General features: G+C 43.3%; 1 protein-coding gene across 1 annotated transcript in view; it reads right to left on the bottom strand.

Moving 5' to 3' along the window:
• Positions 1-600: 600 nt before the first annotated feature.
• GGCT (gamma-glutamylcyclotransferase) overlaps positions 601-27,168 on the bottom strand; it is a 58,688-nt gene continuing 32,120 nt past the window's right edge. Inside the window, exons 3-4 of the mRNA XM_073569130.1 lie at positions 3,805-3,937; positions 601-845 (exon numbers count right to left, since the gene is read on the bottom strand). Of these exons, the coding sequence (XP_073425231.1) occupies positions 696-845; positions 3,805-3,937 (283 nt within the window). The 3' untranslated portion in view covers positions 601-695. The remainder of the gene's footprint in view (positions 846-3,804; positions 3,938-27,168) is intronic.

The following is a 27,168-nucleotide window of genomic DNA, read 5'->3' as shown; positions in this document are numbered from 1 at the left end:
GTGGACCACGTTTTGCGGCCTGTGTGTCTGGGTGAAAACGGACATGTCTGTGTTTTGCTCACGGAAACACGGTCAGTGAAAACACGCTGACCCATTCATTTGAATGGGTCTAAGTGTGTCAGTGTCTCCAGTACGTGAGAAAACGGTCACCACACATACCGGAGACACTGACGTGTGAAAGGGGCCTTAGGCTTACAGCTGGCATACCTCATTATTGCACCCTGCAATCTTCGAGGATGAAAAAGAAAGTTTACTTTGTGCATCTATCCACTTAAATGCTACTGTCTCACTATTGACTGCAGCATCAAAGGTGTTAAATAGCTGAAATCAACGTTCTCTCTGATCCACTTGTTGCAGAAGAGTGTCAGCTGTAATGTACAGTGTACACACTGCTGTTAATGACGAAGGTGCAACCTCTGTGACATCCATACACTTTAATGGTGGGTGGCTTTAATAAATTACCTAGTAAATGCAGAATAGTTAGAGACAAGGGGCTAATGATCCTGGTCCTTGCAAGTATGGTTGTTACTGCTAATACACAATTCAAATTACTTATCTAACCTTTTTAGATTAAGAACATTGCATGACACTTGAGACAAGTTGAAATATAATTAAAAGTTTTCTAATTTGATCCATTGCATATTCCCAAAAACACAAGTTGCCAGATAAAGTGCATAGGAAAAAAAATACATAAATTATCTTCTATCATCTTGCACTTTCTGTATTGCTTCTTTTAATATGTCCATTATTGCAATTGGTCCGGAGTAGTTATTGGTTTGTAGTTCTCCCAACATTTTCTGATATTCCAGTGGTAAATCGTTCTGCTTTGCTCCCATACACATCACCTGTATATGAATAGATGAAACCCATGAACAAACTACAAGACCTATAGGCATTCGTTTCAATGTCTATTATCAAACAGAAAGTGGTATCAGCAGAAGTAATCAAAAAGGTAATCTAGTAGTTGATGAATTTAGTGGAAAACAGGTGATCTTGGTGCAGTGTGTACCATTCATCTGTCCCATCAAATGTCCCAATGAAATATACAGTTCTGATTCTCATTGGCATGAGAAATTGCATAAAAAGGGGGTTTTCCCCACGAAGATCTTGGAGTAATAATTTTCACAATTAGGTTTGCTAAATAAAATGTTCCTGTGCTGAGATAATCTTATGTGCCCCTGCTGTGTGTGTATAATAAAAAAAAAAGAAAAAAAAAAAAAAAAAGCATGCTACAATGCTACAATTCTTTTAACACACGGTTATTACAATCTCAATATCCTACTAGTGAATATGTTTGAAAACTGCAAAAATGTATCCAAATGTACAGGCTGACAGAGCTATAATCTGCAATGTTCAGATGAAAAACTAAATGAGAAACTAGGTCTGTGCAGAAAAAGTAAATTAATGTGTATGCAAAATGTAAATGCATATAAACACATCACCTTTACACAGAGAAAACCAAAAAACAAATATCCTAAAATAAAAAAGTAAAAGATAAATAAATTGCAAAAATTGCATGAAGGTAGTAATAAGGGTATTTAGTAAACATAATTTTGATCAAAAGAATGTACAAGCCATCCCGCCACGTCAAGAGTTAGGACAGTCTCACAAGGGTTGCCTTGACGTGGCGGGATGGCTTGTACACTCTCTTGATCAAAATTATGTTTACTAAATACCCTTATTATTATTACTACCTTCATGCAATTTTTTCAATTTATTTTTTACTTTATTTTAGGATATTTGCTTTTTGTTTTTGGTTTTCTCAATGTTCAGATGAAGTATACATCAATATGCTTTCAATTGACCATCTTTTTAATTTTTATTTATTTTTTTAGTGTGAAAAAACGTGATGTGCTTTTAAAATTAAGCATACTTGTACTACAGTGCCTTGAAGTATTCATACCCCGTGAACTTTTTCCACATTATACCGAAACTTAAATGTATTTTATTATTTTATGTGATATACAACACACAGTAGCAAGTATTTGTGAATTGTGGAAAAAAATAATATATGGTTTTCAAAATAATTTTGAAAATATAAATTTGAATATTGTGACATGCATTTATATTGAGCCCCGTTGTCTGACAAACCTTAATAAAATCTTTAGTGACCAATTGTCTCTAGACATCACATACTTATTAAATTGAGTCCATCTGTGTGTAATGTATTCTTAATATAATTGCAGCTGTTCTGTGAATTCCTCAGGTTTGTTTGAGAATATTAGGAGTCAAACAGCATTACAAAAACCAAGGAACACACAAGACAGATCAGAGATAGAGTTGTGGAGAAGAGTAAGGCAGGGTTAGGTCATAAAAATAGCCCCAGCTCTGAACATCCTACAGATCACAGTTCAATCTCACATGCAAAAACCAAAAGTGTATTGCACAACTGCAAACCTACCAAGACATGGCCGTCCACCTAAACAAGGAGAGCACCAATTAGAGCAGAATCGCATGATCCACAGCTCAGGTGGGAGAATTTATCCACAGGACAACTATTGGTCATATACTCCACAAATCTGGCCTTTATAGAAGAGTGGCAAGGAGAAAGCAATTTTTGAAACCAAGCCGTAAGAAGTTTAATTTGCAGTTTGCCAAAAGTCAAGTAGGGGACACAGCTAGCATGTGGAAGAAAATGTTCTAGTTATATGAAAATAACGTAGAACTTTTTGGACTAATGCAAAACGCCAAGTGTGGCGGAAAAAAAATAACACTGGTCATAACCATGAAAACGCTATCCCCAGCGTCAAACATGGTGGTGGCAGCAGCATCATCATGCTGTAAATACGCTATTCCTCCGTAGGGACAGGAAAGCTGGTCAAAGTTGATGGGAAAATGGATGGAGGGAAACCCTGTTAGAAGCTGCAAAAAACTTGAGACTGGGGCGTAGGTTCACCTTCCAGCAGGATAACGACCTGAAACATACTGCCAGAGCTACAATCGAATGGTTTAGATCATAGCATATTCATGCATTTGAATGGCCCAAAAGTCCTGACATAAATCCCATTGAGAATCTTTAGCAAGACTTGAAAATTCATGTTCACAGATACCTCCATCCAATCTCTTCGAGCTTGAGCAAGTGTGCAAAACAAGAGTGAACAAAAAGGTCACCTCTAAATGTGCAAAATTGGTAGAGACATACCCCAAAAGACTTACAGCAGTATTTGCAGTGAAAGGTGGTCCTACTATTGGCTCAGTGGGTGAATAAAAATGCTCATCATAATTTTCAGATTTATAATTTTAAAATATTTGGAAAACCATGTATCATTTCATTTACACTTCATGAATACTGGAAACTATTGCTATATCAGAAAATAAAATAAAAAATAAATAAATTTGAGGATTAACTTGGAAAAAAATGTGAAAAGTTCATGGGGTATGAGTATTTTTTCAATACATCGTATATTTGACCATTACATCCCATGTCTCAGCTGAGTGGCACTTCTAGATAAGCGTACTTGGCGGATGCAGAGATAGCACTTAGAATGGCCATGAAGCTGTGCTGTGTAAAAGGTGTTATAATATTTTGGAAGAAGACAGTATGGAACGGAAGAAAACCGTAATTGCACTGTATATTGTAATACACAGCTGCTGCTATTGCTATATGCACAGTGGTCTGGAGGAAGACCTTGCCAACAGGGTTGCATATCAAAGGTGGGTGTCAGGAAGGGGTTAAATAAAGACTATCACTTTCCTAAATACAGAGATGTTGGCAATCAAGGTATAGCCTAGTTCTAGACAAAGTTCTTGCTGCAAGTGAAGGCATTTCCAGTACATACAATGCCACAATGTAACAGACATTACCTGCTTGTATTGAGGAGATGTCAGTCCATAAATACATTTATTCATTTTATAGCACCGGCACACGAGCTCACCATCTGTTGTCTGTACATTGATTTCTATCGGTTGATAAATGCCAACAGCTACACCCTCCTGGCTGGAAAATATGGAATGAAAAGCTGTTATCAAGTCCTAAATTAAGACATGATGAAATGAGGTTTAATCCCATCTTGTACATTTATGGTATATGCATATAGTTTGCCATGAAACTATGATGTATGTGGATCTCCCCACACTGAAGAATGGCCACATGCCACGGTCAGTGGAGGTGGCCACACATGCAGAGCCACCTCAACTGTGGGTGGAATGCAACAGTGCCCCAGCGAGGACCTGCATCCATCATACATTCCTCAACATTGAAATTGCAACACCATGAAGGACAAGTCATGGAATTATGAAAATCACACAGTTAACAGATATGGTAATGGTATTCCAGTGATAAAAAGAATGAAGCAAAATGTTGAACATTTAGATGTATTCAGTATCAAATATGAGCACAAAGCGCAGAGATAGACAACTATTACAAAACTCAAATGATAGCTGCCAAAGTGTGTGAGCAATGTTATGCTGTGTTGAATGCACTTTGGCAGCTTCCTTTGCAATTACCGCCCCAATGACATCCCAGATGTGCTTGATGGGAAACCATTCCAGAGACGCTGCAGGCCATAGTAACACGTTCAAGCCACTTGGGCTGCTCACAGTAACACAAGCAACATGCGGCATGACGTTGTGTTGAAAAACAGCTGTTGGGATACTTTTCTAGAAGTGGATGGATGTGCCACTGATTCCACAACCAAATCAGTGTAATGCTAAACTGTTAGGGGTACTTCACACTAAGGGAGATTGCTGATGCATCACCGATTTTGTGACGCGCCAGCGATCTCGCTGTGGCACGCATCAGCGACCGGCTTCCCCCGCCGGGTATTGCTGATCGTGTAGGAATGACCTAGGCCATTTTTTGATCATTGGTCTCCCGCTGGCCAGCATGCATCGCTGCGTGTGGCAGCGGGAGACCAACGATCCAAAAACGGCCCAGGAGATCCCTGCACGATCAGCGATACCCGGCTGGGGAAGCCGGTTGCTGGGTACCCAGAAATAGGCTGGATTTCTCCCAGTTCACTTGCCAACCCAGGCGCTCTAGAATGTTGATTGTAATCCGCCTCAACTGGCCCAGACTGTCTGCTACCAGCAGGATGTCGCTCAGGTAGGGGACCACAATAATCTCTCGCCTCCTCAGAAAAGGTGCCACCCCTGTCATTATCTTTGTAAAGATGCAAGGGGCTAAGGATAAGCCAAATGGAAAGCAAGTAAACTCGAAATGGTGGCCCAAGTCCTGATGATCTAAAGCGAACCTTAGATATTGGCGGTAGTTTGGGGGAATTGGCACGTGATAGTATGCATCTCTCAGATCTAATGTGCACATGGCGTTGCCTTTCCCTATTAGTTGGATGTTTGATTTTATGGTCTCCATTTTGAATCTCCTGTACCTGACCCAATGATTCAGGGGCTTTAGATTTATAATGGTCCGATAGGTTTTTTTAATGAAAAGGGAGGAGTAGTGACCATGACCTATCCCTAAGACAGGTCGACCGGCTCGACTGCTTCCAACTTTAAGGAGGTTCCTGACATCTGTCCAGAGTCTGTTTTGTGCGGAGAGGGATTGGGTTTTGGTGGGGAAAAACCATTGGGGTGGGAGATGGCAGACATCCATCCTGTAACCTTCCCCTATGGTTTGTGGGATCCACTGGTTGTCCGTTATGGTTCCCCATTCCCCCAGGAAAAACTGCAGTCTCCCTCTCCCTTCCTGGTATTAAGACATATGTGAGCTGGAGGAGAACTGGATGGATCTACCCTTACCTCCCTTGGGGTAACTCAACCTGCCCAATTTTCCCTTCCCAATATAGTCCTGCTTACGGGACTGACGGGGCCTACGAAAGGAATGGAATCTCCAGGGGTTTTTTTTTTTTCACTCCGGGAACCCCTTTTTGTCATCATCGTCCCTCTCTAAAATGTCATCTAGCACCAGACCGAAGACGTGCGTACCTGAAAAAGGGATGGAGCAGAGTTTACTGTTAGACTGGCTGTCCCCTGACCATGTTTTAAGTCAGATGGCCCGCCATGCCGAATTAGAGAGTACATTACTCCTAGCCGCAAACCTTACAGACTGTGCAGAAGCATCTGCTATAAACTGTGTTGCCGTTTTCAGAATAGGGAGGGACTCCAAGAGAATCTCTCTAGGGGTGTTAGATTTTATCTGGGTGATCAGCTTGTCGATCCAGATCTACATAGACCTGGCTACCAAGGTGGCTGCTATATTGGTCTTAATAGCCACTGAAGATTCCCACACTAATCTGCGTGACCAGAAGTCAGCAGCCAGCGTGGAGCCAAGAACCCTGCAGAGAGGGAAGCGGCATAGTTAGGAGCTCCGTCCTGCTCCATCGACAGGCGGAGGGAACCTTGTCCAGTAAGGTTTCAGCTTCGGAGCCTCTTGACAGCAGGAAGGGAAGAAATTCAGTCCCCTCCGATCCTGCTGAACCCTGATAAATAAAATCGTGCTCCTGAGCTCCTCTTGCTGCACCCTGTCCTGCTAGCGACAGGAAAAACACTGGGGATGATGTGGAAGGGGGCTTTTAACCTCTTGTGCGTTTCCTGTCCCTAGAGGATAAACAGAACTACCTTCTCATGTCGTGCTGTCATGAGGGACGTCCTGGGGAAACCACTGCTGAGCAATAAGAACATAAAGGCTCATCCCAGTTGTGCCAAAAAACCATCTTGATGATCCCCAAGACTTTTGGCAGAATACTCTGTGGACTCATGAGACACAAGTTGAACTTTTTGGAAGGTGTATGTCTCCATACATCTGGTGTAGAAGTAACAGCATATCAGAAAATGAACATCATACCAAAAGTAAAATATCATGGTGGTAGTGTGATGGTCTAGGGCTCTTTTCCAGCTTCATGACCTGCAAGACTTGCTGTGGTAAATATAACCATGAATTCTGTTAGCTACCAAGAAATCCTGAAAGAGAATGTCCGGCCACCTGTTCATGAACTCAAGCTGAAGCGCACTTGGGTTATGCAGCAGGACAAGGATGCAAAATAACAAACCAGCAAGTCCATATCTGAATGGCTTAAGAAAAACAAAAGACTTTGAAGTGGCCTAGTCAAAGTCCTGACCTTAATCCGACAGATGCAGTGGCATGACCTTAAAAAGGTGGTTCATGCTTCGAAACCCTCCAATGTTAAATTACAACAATTCTGCAAAGATGAGTGGGCCACAAATCCTCCAGAGCATTGTACAATACTCACTGCCAGTTATTGCAAATGCTTGATTGCAATTTACTGCCAAGGGTGGACTCAACTAGTTATTAGGTTTAGGGGCAAATCACTTTCTCACAGGGCCCTGTTGGTTTGGATTTCTTTTTCCCTTAATAAAGACTGAGGGAGATCTCCCCTCCACTCCTGAAACGTGCCCCCAACCTTGCATCCCCCCAGGTCATAAAAAGCCATGCAATATTTTCCTTTAATAGACTCCAGAAAGAAGCTCTTTGAAGGTCGGTCCCCACCAATTAGCACCAGGGTGTGAGCTCTCTGCAGCTTCACGGCAAATTGGATTCTTTTGTCTGACACAAGCACATGGAGACATCGTAGCACTATAGGTCACAGCAAGACTCAGGTGTTGAATCTGGAAAATGACCTATAATAACAGAATGCAATATCTCAGACTAGCCGAGCACATAATCCGAATCAGGGTTCCTTCCCCCACATGCCCGTGCCCAGCAGCCACCCGTACCAGGAATTACATACGGTAGGCATATTTAGTCTATGCGCAGATAAAATCCAGCAGAACCCAGTGGCAGCGCCGCCAACCCATTCAGTGCTCCGGGTGGAAAGTTATGGGCCATCCACAGTTCTGGACAGAAAATTATTCTCAGATATGGGAAGAGAGAGGCTGCACAAGCCCAGGGGTGGGAGCAGAGTGTGGGAGGGAGCAGCCTAGGAGATTTAAGGCAGCCCCTCATTTTTGACTTATTTTTCTACTGGCAGGAGAGTCCGTTACCTGAGGCGTACAAGGAAAGCTTGTAACTAAGATTTGGACCTGTGATCCATCAGCGCTTCCCTGTGGTCACATGCTACATAATACGTTAATTGCAACCTATCTATACCCTACCCTTGTACTGCACTCCTGACTAAAACACACACACACATATATATACACACATACACACACATATACATACAGTACAGACCAAAAGTTTGGACACACCTTCTCATTCAAAGAGTTTTCTTTATTTTCATGACTATGAAAGTTGTAGATTCACTCTGAAGGCACCAAAACTATGAATTAACACATGTGGTATTATATAATTATCAAAAAAGTGTGAAACATCTGAAAATATGTCTTATACTCTAGGTTCTTCAAAGTAGCCATCTTTTGCTTTGATTACTGCTTTGCACCAGAGCTGTGGAGTCGGAGTAGTGGAGTCGGTGCTCATTTTGGTGGAGTCGGAATAAAATGGACCGACTCCTAAAATTTAATATATAAAGCTCAAAGTGTGTATGCATGCATGCGTGCGTGCGTGCGTGCGTGCGTGCGTGCGTGTCCGGGATAGGCATCCACACCGTCGCAGCTACAGCCACAAAATTTGGCACAGTCACACGTCTGGACCCCGAGAGCGTCCTAAGCTATATTGTGAGGCGAAATTTTAACCCCGCGCGTTCCAATTTACCAAACAATTTTGCTCCTATCTACAAACTGGGGAAAAAGTGTGTGCGTGTCAAGCCCCGCCCCTCATTATATCATAATGCCCCTATTTGCATAATGGGGAAACTGTGTGTATCAAGCCCCGCCCCTCATTATGATGTCACAATGGTTGCCATGGCGACGCTGATGTCATCATAGGTTGCAAGTGTGATGTGTGATGGGTATATGGGCACTGGACTATGGGATGAAGGATATGTATGACGGGTATATGGGCACGGGACTATGGGATGGCGGATATGTATATGGGCACGGACTATGGGATGGAGGATGTGTGATGGGTATATGGGCACAGGACTATGGGATGGAGGATATGAATGATGGGTATATGGGCATGGGACTATGAGATGAAGGATGTGTGATGGGTATATGGGCACTCGACTATGGGATGGCGAATATGTATGATGGGTATATGGGCATGGGACTATGGGATGGAGAATATGCATGATGGGTATATGGGCACTCGACTATGGGATGGAGGATATGTATGATGGGTATATGGGCACGGGACTATGGGATGGCGGATATGTACATGGGCACGGGACTATGGGATGGAGGATGTGTGATGGGTATATGTGCACTGGACTATGAGATGGAGGATATGTATGACGGGTATATGGGCACGAGACTATGAGATGGCGGATATGTATGATGGGTATATGGGCACGGGACTATGGGATGGAGAATATGTATGATGGGTATATGGGCATGGGACTATGGGATGGAGAATATGTATGATGGGTATATGGGCACGGGACTATGGGATGGAGGATGTGTGATGGGTATATGGGCACTCGACTATGGGATGGAGGATATGTATGATGGGTATATGGGCACGGGCCTATGGGATCGTGAATATGTATGATGGGTATATGGGCACAGGACTATGGGATGAAGGATAATTATAATTTGCTATAACTAACCACAGTTACTATGCCCGGACAGCGCTGGGCTCTTCAGCTAGTATATAATAAATTGGGTACAGTAGTTCAATGCAGAATGTGCTGAATATTTTTTCATAGAAATTTGGGAAAGTTATGAAATGCCCTATAAATGGCTGTTCTATTCCTGATCTAAGGCTACATTCACACACAGCATTTTTGCTGCGTTTTTTGTGGATACGTTTTTCAGCTGCAAAAGCCGATCAGATTTTTAAAAAAACGCATCACCTGAAAGGTTTTTGAGCTCATAGATAATGTTTTCAATATCAAAAGCAGATTAGAAATCTGCTCTATCCATTTATCCATATCTGTCTCCATATCTTATCTGTACCAAAGAGAATGAAAGCTGGGTAGCACACAGACTAACACTTCCTGCCAGGCAAAGGAGGAGGAAAGAGCGTCTCCAACATCATTAACAAGATATTTTGTAAGTGACAAAGTTACTGTAACAATGACAGCAGATATGTCTAAAAGACAGCTCATACAGCTTGTTGTGAAGGACGGTGTACCATTAACATTATTTGCACGACCAGCTTTTACAGCTCTTAATGGAGAAATGGCCCCCAAACTTGGTGTTTCTCTGGAAAGAGAAAGTATTAGAAAATTAGTGATTGAAGAAGCCCTTAAACAAAAGGAAGATCTTAAAAAGACTCTCAAAAGACGCTTCATGTTTCTTAAAATGGATGCCTGCACACGTCACAGAGTGAACTATTTTGCCATCAATGTTCGATATGTTTGTGACAACAAAAATTGTTACCAACACGCTGGCAGTAATAGATACTAAAGCTCATCACAGCAGCCAGTTTCTCCAGGCCTTAGTGGAAAAAGATCTGCAAGATTACGAACTCAAAAAAGAACAGGTTCTTGCTATTGTAACGGACAATGCTTCAAACATAAAGTACAATTACACTGATGAATGAGAGTAATGAACAACAGCTAGAGGAACATTTAGGATTCAGTATGTATGAGATGGAAGGCCACAGTGCTGTTCATGTAAGTGAGGAACAAACAGATATTACTACAGAAGAACAGCAAAATTATACTGTAGAAATAGATGATCTTGTTGAAGCTGCTTCAAAACACTTTCCTATTCATCACATGCGCTGTGTTGTGCACACGCTGCAGCTGGCAATAAGAGATAGTCTGCAAGAGGGACATGCTGGAAATCTGATTGGAAAAGTGAAGAAATTGGTTATTGCCGCCAGAACCCCTAAAATTGATTCCATCTTGAAGAGACGTGCTGGAAAAGGGCAATTGTTGATCAACTAAAACCTTTTCTTATAGATATGGCGAACCCTCAGGTAACCCTAAATGAAGGTCAATGGACACAGGTGGCTGAATTGAAGGAATTGCTTAATCACCCATTTACTGTGACAAAAAAATTACAAGCTGAGGATTTAACTCCTGCCATTTTCATGAGGGAGCGGGAGAACTTGCTATTTTGCTGTTTAATCGCAGATGGCATTTCTGCTTCAATGAAACGGAGAGAGACACAGCTATTGGAAAATAAAATTTTTCTGGCAGTTGTTTATGTGGACCCAAGTCATCATATATTGCTTGATGATCAACAGCTTACTAAAGGAAAAGATGCTCTGTCTGAGGTAGCAGTTAGGATGAGTGGCCTACAGGAGGACTGCCAGGCTCAAGAGGACTCGGGTCCTGACAGTGCTACTGCTGCCATATCTTCATCCTCATCAGATGAGGAGTTTGACTTTGACAAGTATTTGTATGACATGAAGCAGGCAAAGCGTTGCCGCAAGGAAAAAGATTTCACTTGGTCTCCTATAGCAAGCAGATTGACCATATTTCAGCAAAATGTTTCACTTGTTCTCAAAGAAATAGAAAAATTCAACCGTTCATCAAAACTGACTGTGCATGAGGCAATTCCTTTATACCCGGAAATTGTTAGAGATGTTGCCCATGTGGTTACGGCTTTGCCTCCAACCCAAGTTACTGTAGAGAGGTTGTTCTCTAGCCTTAAAAGTATTAGGTCAGATTTGAGGTCATCTATGAAGGAGGATCTGATGGAGGCAATTTTATTTCTTAGAACAAATTCATAGACTGCACAAATGTTATTTAGTATGTTTTTGTTGAAAACTGTTTTTTGCCACTTATAGTTTATGAAATAGTGTGTATATATATATATATATATATATATATATATATATATATATATATATATATATATATACACATACATACACATACACTATATATATATACACATACACTATATATATATATATATATATATATATATATATATATATATATATATATATATATAATCCGATATTACATGTTTACAATTTATTACAGTTTTTTGTGTTCTAAAGTTGTATTCCAATAAATATTATATTCTATCCAAATATCTTGATTATTGTATCATAAAAATGATTTAATGTCTGATGTTCACATTGTACTAGAATAAATTTTTCACTTAAATATAAGCAATATATGTGGGAGTCGGAGTCGTGGAGTCGGAGTTGGAGTAGGTGTAAGGGAAACTGAGGAGTCGGAGTCGCAGGTTTGGCTTACCGACTCCACAGCCCTGCTTTGCACACTCTTGGCATTCTCTTGATGAGCTTCAAGAGGTAGTCACCGGAAATGGTTTTCACTTCACAGGTGTGCCCTGTCAGGTTTAATAACTGTGATTTCTTGCCTTATAAATGGGGTTGGGACCATCAGTTGTGTTGTGCAGAAGTCTGGTGGATACACAGCTGATAGTCCTACTGAATAGACTTTTTTTTTTTTGCCATAATACAAATTCTAACAAAGGAGCTAAGTAAAGAAAAACGAGTGGCCATCATTACTTTAAGAAAGGACGGTCAGTCAGACCGAAAAATTGGGAAAACTTTGAAAGTGTCCCCAAGTGCAGTGGCAAAAACCATCAAGCGCTACAAAGAAACTGGCTCACATGAGGACCGCCTCAGGAAAGGAAGACCAAGAGTCACCTCTGCTGCGGAGGATAAGTTCATCCGAGTCACCAGCAGCAGGCCTTCATGGTAAAAATAGCTGCTAGGAAACCACTGCTAAGGACAGGCTAAAGAACACAAGGAATGGACATTAGACCAGTGGAAATCTGTGCTTTGGTCTGATGCGTCCAAATTTGAGATCTTTGGTTCCAACCACCGTGTCTTTGTGCGATGCAGAAAAGGTGAACAGATGGACTCTACATGCCTGGTTGCCACCGTGAAGCATGAGGTGGTGTGATGGTGCTTTGCTGGTGACATTGTTGGGGATTTATTCAAAATTGAAGGCATACTGAACCAGCATGGCTACCACAGCATCTTACAGCGGCATGCTATTCCATCCGGTTTGCGTTTAGTTAACCATCATTTATTTTTCAACAGGACAATGACCCCAAACACACCTCCAGGCTGTGTAAGGGCTATTTGACCAAGAAGGACAGTGATGGGGTGCTACGCCACATAACCTGGCCTCCTCAGTCACCAGACCTGAACCCAATCAAGATGGTTTGGGGTGAGCTGGACCGCAGAGTGAAGGCAAAAGGGCCAACAAGTGCTAAGCATCTCTGGAAACTCCTTCAAGACTGTTGGAAGACCATTTCCGGTGAATACCTCTCGAAGCTCATCAAGAGAATGCCAAGAGTGTGCAAAGCAGTAATCAAAGCAAAAGGTGGCTACTTTGAAGAACCTAGAATATAAGACATATTTTCAGTTGTTTCACACTTTTTTGTTAATTATATAATTCCACATGTGTTAATTCATAGTTTTGATGCCTTCAGAGTGAAGCTACAATTTTCATAGTCATGAAAATAAAGAAGACGCTTTGAATGAGAAGGTGTGTCCAAACTTTTGGTCTGTACTGTACATACATGCATTTGCTTTAAATTGTCCGTCTGGATGTCCCCGAATCCCGCAATCCACCGCGCCGCACTGGAAGTACGCCCTCCACCATTTTGGAACACCCAAGTGATGCCGCTCGGATCCAGGACGCAGCTCCGAAACCGAACGTCGCCGCGATCTCGCCCGCCGCTCGGATCGCCGCTGGGATCCAGGCTACCGCTGCGATCACGAGGCTGGGAAAGGGGTGTAACAAAGGGGTATAACGAGAGGGGTGTAATGAAGGGGGTATAATGAGAGGGTGTAATGAGGGGGGGAGTAATGAGAGGGATAACGCCGCCGGCTCTGTCGGTCTGTGAGTGCTGAATGATGGCTTCTTGTATTAGGTGCAGACACATCCACGCATGTGCCGATGGTCTCCAGATGTCATTCAGTGGACTTCATTCTGTCCTTATGTAGGTGTCAATGCGCGTGCGCTAGCTCGCACACGTCATACTATTGAAAGACAGTTTAAATTTGTTGCCCTGACTATATATACTAATGCCGGTTCACAATTAGGCCACGCCTCCTGAAGAAGCTACGGCGTAATGCGCGTAGGGGCGGCAGGCCAGGGCAGCGTTACCACATATTACATGCAAGTTTTACACATTATGATGGCACTTTTTATGTCATAGCACTTTGCAATTTTTTGATTGGATTATATTGCTTAACGCTACATGTTTTGTAGGCACTAATGCACTTTTGTAGTGCTTGGAACAAGCTTACAGCTTATTCCCTTATGGCACTTAAAGCACCGATATATTTTTTCATATATTTTCTTCAGCGATGTAATGTTTTGTAGGCACTAATGCCCTGTCAGTGCCTGGAACAAGCTCACAACTTGCTCCTTTGTGGCACTTAATAGCACTGATGCACTTTTTCAGTGATTTCAGTAATTACATAACCACGTGTTTTTTACTTAGTAAAAGGAAGAAAAATTTAGTTGCACAAAAAAAACTTTAATTTTTTCTGTACTTTATTTAATATAAATATAATTAGACTAAAGCTTTGAGTTACTGTAGCACAAGTGCACTTTATTAATCTTTGTTAATGTCATATATGAAATTTACACCTGATTGTGATCAAGATATATGTGCTATTAATTCATAGTGTTATTCATAAGATACATCAATTTTTGCCCTTTGTCATCCTTTAGTATACTCTGTTGTGTCTTAACTGTGTAGAATAAATAAAAATTTGATATTTTAGCTATAAAAACTCTGGATACCCCCTTTTTTCAATAATTCTTAGAGGATATTGATGCTATACATTCCAAACATGTATAGGTTCTTTCCTATTTAAGAGGTGAACAAAAATACAAAAGTTTCTAAAGAAAAAAAAGTTGCCATTTTCCGAGACACGTAGCGTCTCCATTTTTCGCAATCTGGGGCTGGGTGAGGGCTTAGTTTTTGCACGCCAAGCTAACGTTTTCACTTACACCATTATGGTGTAGATATGACCTTTTGATCTAACGTTATTGCATTTTAACCCCTTAAGCCCCAAGGGTGGTTTGCACGTTCATGACCGGGCCAATTTTTACAATTCTGACCACTGTCCCTTTATGAGGTTATAACTCTGAAACGCTTCCATGGATCCCGGTGATTCTGACATTGTTTTCTCGTGACATATTGTACTTCATGTTAGTGGTAAAATTTCGTTCATATAACTTGCGTTTATTTGTGAAAAAAACGGAATTTTGGCAAAAATTTTGCAATTTTCCAATTTTTAATTTTTATGCCCTTAAATCACAGAGATACGGCACACAAAAAACTTATTAAATAACATTTCCCACATGTTTACTTTACATCAGCACAATTTTGGAACCAAAATTTTTTTTTGTTAGGAAGTTATAAGGGTTAAAAATTGACCAGTGATTTCTCATTTTTGCAACACCATTTTATTTTTACGGACCACATCACATTTGAAGCCACTTTGAGGGGTCTATACGATAGAAAACACCCAAAAGTCACACCATTCTAAAAACTGCACCTCTTAAGGTGCTCAAAACCACATTCAAGAAGTTTATTAACCCTTTAGGTGCATCACAGGAATTTTTTGAATATTTAAAAAAAAAATGAACATCTAACTTTTTTTCACAAAAAAAATACTTCAGGTTCAATTTTTTTTATTTTACCAAGGGTAACAGGATAATTTGGACAGCAAAAGTTATTGTGCAATTTGTCCTGAGTACGCTGATACCTGAAATGTGGGGGGGAAACCACAGTTTCGGCGCATGGCAGACCCCAGAAGGGAAGAAGCGCTGTTTGACTTTTTCAATCCAAAATTGGCTGGAATTCAGATCGGACGCCATGTCGCGTTTGGAGAGCCCCTGATGTACCTAAACAGTGGAAACCCCCCACAAGTGACCCCATTTTGGAAACTAGACCCCCCAAGGAACTTATCTAGATATGTGGTGAGAACTTTGAACCCACAAGGGCTTCACAGAAGTTTATAACGTACAGCGGTACAATTAAAAAATCATATTTTTTCCACAAAAATGATCTTTTCACCCCCAATTTTTATTTTTCCAAGGGTACCTGGACATTAAAAGATATTGTGCAATTTGTCCTGAGTGCACTGATACCACATATGTGGGGGTAAACCACTATTTGGGCGCATGGCAGAGCTCGGAAGGGAAGCAGCGCCATTTGACGTTTTTGGCTGGAATTGAGATCGGACACCATGTCGCGTTTGGAAAGCCCCTGATGTACCAAAACAGTAGAAGCCCCCCACAAATGACACCTTTTTGGAAACTAGACCCCCCAAGGAACTTATCTAGATGTGTGGTGAGCACTTTGAACCCCCCAGTGCTTCACAGAAGTTTATAACGCCCGGGCGTGAAAATAAAAAAATCGTTTTTTTTCCACAAACATGATCTTTTAGTCACCATTTTTTTTTATTTTCCCAAGGGTAACAGGAGAAATTGGACCCCAAAAGTTGTTGTCCAATTTGTCCTGAGTACCCTGATACCTCATATGTGGGAGAAAACTACTGTATGGGCACATGTCGGGGCTCGGAAGGGAAGTAGTGACGTTTTGGAATGCAGACTTTGATGGATTGGTCTGCGGGTGTCATGTGCGTTTGGAGAGCCCCTGATGTACCTAAACTATTGAAACTCCCCACAAGTAACCCCATTTTGGAAACTAGACCCCCCACGGAACTTATCTAGATGTGTGGTGAGCACTTTGAACCCCCAAGTGCTTCACAGAAGTTTATAACGCCTGGGCATGAAAATAAAAAAAATCATTTTTTTTCCACAAAAATGATATTTTTGACCCCAATTTTTTATTTTCCTAAGGGTAACAGGAGAAATTGGACCCCAAAAGTTGTTTTGCAATTTGTCCTGAGTATGCTGATACCCTATATGTGGGGGTAAAACACTGTTTGGGCGCATGGCAGAGCTTGGAAGGGAAGGAGCACCATTTGACTTTTTCAACGCAGAATTGGCTGGAATTGAGATCAGACACCATGTTGCATTTGGAGAGCCCCTGATGTGCCCAAACAGTGGAAACCCCCCAATTATAACTCCAACCCTAACCCCAACACACCCCTAACCCTAATCTCAGCCCTAACCCTAGCGGGAAAATGGAAATAAATATATTTTTTTTATTTTATTATTTTTCCCTAGCTAAGGGGGTGATAACGGGGGGTTTGATTTACTATTTATGGCGGTTTTTATGTTTGGCAGCTGTCACACGCTAAAAGACGCTTTTTATTGTAAAAATAGTTTTTGCATCACCACATATTGAGAGCTATAATTTTTCCGTATTTTGACCCACCGAGTCATGTGAGGTCTTATTCTTTGCGGGATGAGTTGACGTTTTTTTTGGTACCATTTTCGGGCGCGTGACATTTTTTGATCGCTTTTTATTCCGATTTTTGGGACGCAGAATGAACAAAAACCAGCGATTCATGAATTTCTTTTGGGGGGGTGCGTTTACACCGTTCCGCGTGCGTTAAAATTGATAAAGCGGTTTTATTCTTCGGGTCAGTACGGTTACAGCGATACCTCATTTAGGTCTTTTTTTTATGTTTTGGCGGTTTTATGCAATGAAAACTATTTTATATAAAAAAAATTATTTTTGCATCGCTTTATTCTGCGAGCTATAACTTTTTTATTTTTTCACTGATGATGCTGTATGGCAGCTCGTTTCTTGCGGGACAAGCTGACGTTTTCAGCAGTACCATTGATATTTATATGCGTCTTTTTGATTGCGCGTTATTGCACTTTGTTCGGTGGTATGATAATAAATCATTTTTGCTTCGTATTTTATTTTTATTTTTTAAGGGGTTAGCTAAAGAGGTTAACTAATGGGACAGTTTTATAGGGCGGGTCGTTACGGATGCGGCGATACCAAATACGTGTACTTTTATTGTTTTTTTTTTTTTTATTTTCAAAAAATGAATTTATTGGGGAATATTTTTTTTTTTTTAATTATTTTTACACTTCTTTTTTTTTTAACTTTATTACATTGTCCCAGGTGGGACATCACTGTCCTGTGACAGATCGCTGATCTGTCACATCACAGATCACTGTGACAGATCAGCGATCTGTCACAGGCACTGCTGCAGACTTCCTCATGCCTGCGCTTTGCAGGCAGTGAGGAAGTCAGCTCCCTACAGGCCCCCGTCGCCATCTTGGATCCGGGGGCCTGTAGGGAAAGAGCCCCCCCGAAGAAGCGCTGCACATTGCGCTGCTGTGGGGGGCTCAGGGAAGCACGGAGGGAGCCCCCTCCCTGCCAATGCTTCCCTTTCACCCCCGGTACATCACGATCGTGTTTGATCGCGGTGTATAAGGGGTTAACGTGTCAGGGGCGGTCCGTGACCGCCCCTGACGCATTGTGCCGCGTGTCAGCTGTGATAATCAGCTGACACCCGGCCGCGATCAGCGGCGCTCACCACGTGAATTAAGTCCCAGGGAACATGGATGGGATATTACGTCTTATGGCAGAAAGGGGTTAAAGGGAACCTGTCACCCCCCCAGGGCATTTTTCAGGTAAAGAGCCACCTTCAGCAGCACTAAGGCTGCATTCTGTGAAGGTGGTTCTTCTTTTTCTGACCCCCAGTAACACTGAAATATCAACTTCTATAACTAGGTCCTCATACCTGTTATGTGTCCCATACTTATGGTGTGTCCCCCTGTATCAGCCGCCTACCATCCATCCATCATGCCTGTCCTGTGTTCTGTGCGCCGCCTGCCATCCGTCAATCATGCCCCTGTGCGCCGCCGCCTCCTCCTGTTTTGTATTCTGATGCCTGCGCTGTGACAAGAGTTCTCGGGCATGCGCACTGCGCATGCCTGAGAACTCTTGCCACAGCGCAGGCGCCGGCACTCAAAACAGGAGGATGCAGCGACGCACAGGGGCATCATGATGGACAGATGGTGAGCGGCGCCGAGACCACAGGACAGGCATGATGGACGGATGGTAGGCAGCTGATACAGGGGGACACACCATACTTATGGGACACATTACAGGTTACTAGAGGTCAGAAAAAGAAGAGCCACCTTCATATAATGCAGCCTTAGTGCTGCTGAAGGTGGCTCTTTAACTGAAAAAACGCCCGGGGGGGTGACAGGTTCCCTTTAATGCAATGTTGCAGCGACCAAAAAACATGCAATTCTGGCAGTTTCATTTATTTCTCGTTACGCCATTTACTGATCTAATTATTTTTATATATTGATAAAATTCTTAACGCGACCTAGACATAGTTACTTACCGGTAACGGGATTTCTCAGAGCCCATGACAGCACCACGGAGAGAGGGGATGCACCCTTCAGAGACAGGGAACCTACAGGTAAAAGGGCGGTACTCTCCCCCACATCAGTTGGTTTACAGAGCATCGGAGGGCCTCCAGGTGCACCATGGAGAGAATTAGAGATTTGTTAGCTTAGGGAGGGACCACAGCCTGAAGATCCCTTCTGCCGAAGGTGAAGTCAGAGGAAGAGGCTAGGTCCAACCGGTAGTGCCTAAAAAGGTTGAAGGTGATGACCAGGTGGCTGCATTACAGATTTGTTCTATTGATACTTCCGACGTTTCCGACCATGAGGTCGCCATTGCTCTTGTTGAATCTTCAGCCCCTCTGGGATGACATTTCCACTGGAAGAATAGGCCAAGGCTATCACATCTCTTATCCATCTCGCCAGGGTACTCTTGGAAGCTTTGAGTCCCTTAAATAGGTCCCTGGAAACACACACAGAGATCCTTCCTACATGTCTGGGTGGACTCTAGGTACTGAACCAGGCATCTTTTCACGTCTAGGGTGTGAAATCTTTCCTCTTCCCTATTCTTAGGTTTTGAGCAGAATGGAGGAAAGACTACCTACTGAAACCGAGATGCTACCTTTGGTAAGTAGGCCAGGTCATGTTTTAGGATAACTATCATCTAGAATCTTTGTAAAGGGAGGACCTGCGGATAAGGTCTGAATATCGCTTACTCTGCGGGCTGACGTTAGAGCTACCAGAAGAAGGTCTTTAAAGAGAAGATCTTAAGAGGGGTTGAATCTATAGGCTCAAATAGGGGAACTGTTAGGACCAGATTTAACTCCCAAGATGGTAGCTTCCGACTATCAGTCTAGACCTTGTGGCAGGCTTTGATGAACCGTGCTACCCATGGGTCACCTGCGACATCCTGATTATATAATACCCTTTTGTAGAAATTCAAGGATTTCAGTAATTGGGACCCCATCCTGAAACCTTACCCCAAAAGGTGGACAGGAATTTCTTCCAGGTTTTGCCATAAGCTTTTGTAGTGACAGCTTTTCTACTTTTTAATAGTGTAGAAATTAAATTTTTCCAAAAATCCCCTTTCCCTCAGCAGTGTCCCTTCAAATTCCATGCTGTTAAATGGAGGTTCGCTGTCTGAGGGTCGAACACCGGTCCTTGAGACAGAAGGTCTGGGAGTTCTGGCAGAATCCAAAGATCGGTGACCGATAACATCGGCCAGGAGAACCAAGTTCTTTTTGGATAGAAAGGGGCTATTAATATTAGTCTTGCTTTGTCTTTCCTGACCTTTCGTAGGACTGCTGTAATGAGGATTGTTGGGGGAAAGGCATATGCCAGACTCTGAGACCAAGGAGGCATAAAGGCGTCTAGGGCCTGAGGATTCCCCCTGAGGTCTAGAGAACAAAATGCCTCCACCTTTTTGTTGTTGAAGTCGGCAAACAAGTCTATTTCCGGGGTTCCCCACATTTCCACAGTCTTTTCGAAAATGGACTGATTTAAACCCATTCGCCCTGTCTCAGTTGAGTGCAGCTCAAAAAGTCTGCCTTTTGGCTTTCTGCCCCTCTGATGTGTAACACAGAAAGGGATAGAAGATTGCACTCTGCTAAACTGAGGATCCTGGACGTGGTGTCCATTAGGGCTCAGGATCTGGTTCCTCCCTGATGGTTTATGTAAGCCACTACTCCTCAATTGTCTGTGAAAACCCGGACATGATGACCCTGTAGAATATGTAGAAAACTTGATAGAACTTAGAGCGTGACCCACTGCCCATTCTGGTTCGAAGAAGCTTTTAGCTCCTGGCTTCCCCATACTCCCTGAGTGACCCTGTTGCCCAGATGTGCTTCCCATCCTGTGGGACTTGCATCAATGGTAACTAGGTGGGACACTTCTGTTTCCAAGAGGATCCCGTTGGATAGGTTGTCGGCATACTTCCACCAGGCTAGGGTATGAATAGTAACTGAATTTAGAGTTATGTGACCCTCTAAGTATCCCATTAGTGTAGTCTGGTTTTCTAATATGTCCCACTGGAGATCCCTTGTCTGTAGCCGTTCTCACTGTACTGCTGGTAAACAGGCAGAAAGGGAACCTAATAGAGACATCGCCTTCCTGAATGTCATGGAGGGGGTTTGTAATGCTTTTGACACATGGGAGGCGGGACTCTTGTTTCCGAGAGTCCAATGTTAACCTCAGGAACTCCTGTACTTTGCTGTGCTCTAGCCTTGATTTCTTTAGGTGTAGAAGCCAGGGTTCACTAGGGCATTCATTACTCTGCCCCTCTGCTTTCTGTAGTGTAGGGCCGAGTCGCTTGCTATTAGAAAGTCGTCCAAATAGGGGATTATCAAAACGTCTTGTTCCCTGAGATGAGACATCATTTCCCGCTACTAGTTTGGTGAAAATACGAGGGGCTATTGATATTCCGAAGGGGAGGGCTCTGTATATTTCCCCTTTTATGGAAACTGCCAATCTGAGGAATTTCTGGGACTCTTTGTGAATGTGGACATGGTAGTACACGTCGCTGAGATCCAAGACGGTCATAAAACAGTTTGGAAACAATATTTTGATGGTCGATTTTATTGATTCCATCTTGAATTTTTGATTTCTCACATAGCCAGTTTCCGCAAGTTTATTATTGTCCGCTAGGTGCCATTTGGTTTCGACATTAGAAAAAGCGGGGAATAGACTCCCTTTCCCTTTTCCTGAGGGGGGACTTCCTGAAGGACTGATTTTTGTACGAGGTTCATGACTTTGCATTCCAGAGCCCTTTGTTCTTGCAGGGAAGATCTTAGGGGAGTCACTACAAAGTTTTGTGGGGGCACAGAGAGAAAGTCTATCCGCAAGCCCGACTTAACTAGATTTAAGATCCAAGAGCTGTTCGAGATCTTTTCCCAGGCCGGAAGGAAAAAGGTTAATCTTCCCCCCACCCTGGGGGCACCGTCACTTGAGGATTTTTTATTCCGGAAGGAATTGCCGAAGAGGAACCCTCTGTCTCTTTCGCCCCTCATCCCATCTATTTTGTTCCCTCAGGGATTTTCTGCGGAAAAACTTTTTGTTCCAAAAGGACCGTTTAATTGATGGGGGGCCCAGGTTTGGGAATCCCTTTTTCTTATCCCCTGCTTTTGGAGGATATCGTCCAGCGTCTCCCCAAACAAAAACTGGCCCTCACATGGGATCAAGCATAGCTTGAGTTTTGTCTGTAAATCACCCGGCCAGCATTTGAGCCATAGGGCTCTGCGGGCTGCGTTTGAGAGAGCTGCGGATTTGGAGGTTAACCGGACAGAATCAGCCGATGAGTCTGCCAAAAAGGCCGCTGCACCTCTGATCATGGGAATAGATTCCAATATCTTATTCCGGGGTGCCCCCTCCCTCAACTGTTTCTCCATCTGAGTCTATGTCCCCAGAGCTGGAGGCATTGGACTGGAAGTATGTGATTGTTTCCCTCTTTTTGGCTTTATCACCTATCTTAGGGATGTAAAAGCGCTCTGGACCTCCGATCTAATCGCAGGTCTATGTTCGGAGGCGAAGACTGTGAAGACTGGGGTTTCTTCACCGAGTACTTGTCCTATACAAGAGTCACAGAGCTTTTTATTCCAGGACACAGGCAAGGCTCTGTTGCACAAGGGGCAGCACTTGTTTTTCGTCTTTACCAATCTCTTTAATCCCTAATAAAAAGGAAGAAAAGGCACCCCCATTTGTTGTGAGTTCATTTTCCCCTTCACCATTGAGGTCTGATGAACTCCCTCTTCTGGTGAAGGAAGGTAGTGAGGCTGATTACCAGGCACCTGGGCAGGATGATGATGACTGGGTGACGGGAATTACTGACTGGATATAAGGCAGCCGACGCCCTTCTGCCTTGCTGGTGATCTCTCTGAGGGATTCTAGGAGACCAGTCTGATTCCTGCTCCGCAAAAGCTAAGTTTTCTGCTCTACTTTTTGCATTTGTGTTTTGGTTTTGTTTTGCATTGGTTTTCCTTGATTTCTGCCATTCCCTGCTGGGGTGAGCTGAATTCCTTTTTGCTCTGTCTTCAGAAAATACCCGAGTACTGATATAGTCTTTTTGAAGCCTAGCGTCTTCAGGGCTTTTTTCCCTATCAGCTGTTGGCTCTTGTTTTGATAGGGTTTTGGCGGATTACAGACAGCAGCTTTTCTATCCTGTCCTATCTAGTTAGCTTGGGCCCCATCATTTGCTCAGCCTATCTTTCTATCTGTGTGAGTGTTTTTTCATCTTGCTTCACCGTCATATGTTGGGGGCTGCCTATTGCTTTGGGGTCTGCTCTGGGGCAGTTTAGATTTCCCTTTCTGTCTTTAGGCTATGTAGATCTCCGGCTGTGATCGAGGGGTCTAGGGCACCGTAGGAACCCCCCACGGCTACTGCTAGTTGTTGTTGATAGGTTCAGGGGTCTGCAATCTGATAGCTGCCAACTTCTCTGGTTTTCTGGACTTAGCTAGTATTTCTGTTTTTGCCTCCTACGGTGACTCATTCATAACACCCATTACACTGGTGAACTTTCTCGAAGGTCACTCACCAGTCAGACGCAGCCGCAGGTACCGTTCTGGCGGAGGGACAGGATCCTGCAAAGGATGTTCCGGAGATGGTGTGGTGACTTATTCATCATGCCGGATTCCTGGCTGCGCTGTGTGGAGTGGCTGCTGGACCGGTTGGCTTCTACTTGTGTTGGTGTTTCCTCTGTTGTCCTTTTTTTTTTTTACCACGCGTATGACGTCACTTCCGGTCCTCCTCCTGCGGCCGTGTCACTTGAGGAGCGTCTCAGCTGCGCATGCGCCTGCTCCAGGACCCGGAAAGAGCATTCCATATCCGAAGCGGAGGCCATCTTGCTCCACCCGTATGCCTTCTCCAGTCTCAGGGTGCACGCTAACTGCATGTGCACCTGCCCGGACCCCGGAACCCCCTGCATCCTCTCTGGAGCGGAGGCCACGCTTCCCCACGCTCACCCTGAAAGACTCGTCGGTCTCAGCGGTGGTGGCTTCGGGCACCGCATCAGCCCTGGAAAGGGCCTCCCCAGTATCCGGACTGGCCAGCCCCGGATCTTCTGTGGAGTCAGTCGAAACTGAAAAGAGGTTACCCGTCAGGGACAGGAAACGAATTGATGTGGGGGAGAGGTACCGCCCTTTTATCCGTAGGTTCCTTGTCCATGAAGGGCGGATCCTCTCTCGCCGTGGTGCGGTCATGGGGGATAGAGAAGCCAAATATGTGTTGTTGTTTTTTTAATGTTTTATTTCTGAACAGCTGACTTGCCGGAATAGTTGAGGGCTCGTCGTTTGAGCCAGCAGCAAACAGGGGGGAAGGGGAGCTAACCTTAGACGCAACTATATGTCTAAGGTTGGAGAGGGGTTAAACATGCAGCCTCAGCTGAGAGCAGAATGATTAAAATGATATAGATATATTTGTGGGAAGAGATCTAGGTGGTTCTAATCAGTGCCTGACAGCGATCTCTGTATAAACAGGTCGTCAATCATGATTAGAATTGGCCCCTTGATTGCTAAAACTAGATGACATAGGAATGACAAAGAATAAAACCACCTGAAGAGGGCATATCCCTAAAGCTGGAGTCACACATAGCAATCTCGCTAGCGAGATCGCTGCTGAGTCACTACTTTTGTGACACAACAGCGATCTCACCAGCGAGATCGCCGTGTGTGACAGCGATCAGCGAGCGGCCCCCCTGCCGGTATCGCTGATCGCTGCAAGAAACCTCTGGACTCTGGGCGCCAAAATCGTCCTATTAGGGTGCCAACCTCCACGGATAGGCAGGAATCAAGTGTAGCCATATTGTAGGGTATCATGTAGGTTAGTTTTTATCTTATGGTATTTTCTATATATATACACACACCAGTTTTTTCACTGGGTTGGTGTTGTTTAATTGAAATTAATAAATCTGTGTTTTATAGGGAAATATATGTTCACATATTCAATTTATTATTTATTAAGGGATCCTTTATTGAACTTGATTTTCTAACATGCTGCCTGTAGATTGCACAGCATTTCCATGCTGACAAGTTCCCTTTAAATTTTAAGTCTCCCATGATCAGTGTGCTGTCCAATTTTTACACACACACTTCAGTGAAAACCCAACATTTCGTGTGTGTAGTTTCTAACTAAACAAACATCTGAAAAAAGAAATGGCGTTGGAGCCCCCCCAAATTTTATTAACCAGGAGAGGAAAAGCGGACAGCTGGGGTCTGAGGTTCATAGCCTAGGAAGCTCTGTGTATCAGCCCAAAGCTGTATACTTAGAATTTACTGGTTATTACAGTGGGGGGCACAAAAAATAAAAAAGTTGCCAGTGTCTTTATTTCAAATGAAGGACTTTATTCAGGGTGTTTTTTTATTAACAATATGACTATGGGGTTAGTTATGGGGGTGTCTAATAGACAACTCTCCATTACCAACTCCTGGGCTTGATGTCAGCTGCCAATACAAAGCCAACGTACCAGGACAAGTGGGAAAAGCAAAGCCAAGTGCCAGAATTGGCACAACCTATGGATGTGCCTTTTCTGGGGCAGTTGAGAGCTGAGGTTTTAAGTCTGGGAGGGGGCCAATATCCATGGCCTCTTCCTAGCCTATTAATATCAACTCGCAGCTGTCTGCCTAGCCTTTGCTGGTTAATAATTATAGGGGAGGACCCCGAGTCTTTTTTTTTTTGTGTCCCTCATTTTAAAAACAGTAAAGGTCAAGTATACTGCTATGAGCTGATATTAATAGACATATAAACATCAGCGGTCTGCTGGTTAATAAAATTTCAGGGTATCCAATGCCATTTTTTTTCAGAAATGTATTACCAAAATACATGTACCGTAAACTACACACGCAAAGCACATAACGGAGACACTTACACATGTAGACCCATTCAAGAGAATGGGTCTGTGCACATGTCAGTGTGTTTCAACGGACAGTGTGTCTGTGAGCAAAATACGTTGATATGTCCGTTTTTTTTTTTTTACCAGCAGCACGGGCCACAAAACGTCCCACACATGGTTGACACACAGGGCTATCATCCCATGTGACACGTACCGAAACCTGAGAAGCAGCGGTACAGTTAGCACTGTTCCCTGGCGCCAGGTGTTGAAAATGGCATTCATCATTCTCCCCTGCTCTGCCGGCGAGCAGTTTAGAATGATGAGAGTTATATTCAAGCGAAAATAGTGAGATCAAGCGGCGGCTGATGGGACTATTATTCCCATCAGCCTATACCTACTGTTGCTGCTAACACCAGCGAGAGCAGGTGGCAGCTGATGGGAGTATTCATCGCCTGCGCTATAAATAAAAAAATCCAGTTTGGGTTCCCTTGTATTTTCTATAACCAGCCAGGAAAAACTCAGCTGTCAGCAAGGCAGGTTATCAATAAAAGAGGGGTTCACCACAGTTCAGCTCAGCAAGTTCACTGCAAATCACCGACTGAACTGCCGTGAACTCAATGACTTACCAGCTTGAGAATGCCAGCCCCCAGCTGTCAGCATTAGCAAGGCTGGTTGTCAAAAATGAGGGGGGACCCCACTTAAAATTATTTAAATAATTTAAAAAAAAAAAAAAAAAAAAAAAAAACAGCGTTGGGGACCCCTTTATTCTTGATAACCAGCCTTGCTGAAGCTGACAGCTAAGGGTTGCAGTCCCTAGCTGTGAGTTTTGCCTGGCTCGTTATAGAAAATACAGAGGAACCCATGCTGTTCTATTTATTTACAGAACAGGCAGAGGGTGATGGGAGTAATAGTCCCATCAGCCGCCGCCTGCTGTCTCTTATCAGTGCACCATAACTCATCATTCTCACCTGATCGCACTGATCAGAGCAAGGGAGAGTGATAAGAGCTATGTTCAGCACCCGCCACCATGGAACAGCGCCAACTGTACCGCTGTTTGTCAGGCGCTGGAGCACGAGATGGTTGCCATACATGTGCCGCAAGTATTACACACATAGACACTGCCATCTCCAGTACCTTTTTTCCTGTATCGGAAAAAAACGGACATGTAAAACCAGCCTAAATGACACAGAATTACTCTATGTAAAAGCTAATGTTAAAACTGGATTGCATTCGGATGCTAGGTG

This window comes from Dendrobates tinctorius, unplaced genomic scaffold, assembly GCF_039654945.1.
Source record: "Dendrobates tinctorius isolate UK_male_01 unplaced genomic scaffold, ASM3965494v1 ptg000005l, whole genome shotgun sequence".
Classification (NCBI taxonomy): Eukaryota; Metazoa; Chordata; class Amphibia; order Anura; family Dendrobatidae; genus Dendrobates; species Dendrobates tinctorius.
The sequence above is the reverse complement of the archived record's forward strand: the minus strand, read 5'-3'. Positions and strand labels throughout refer to the sequence as shown.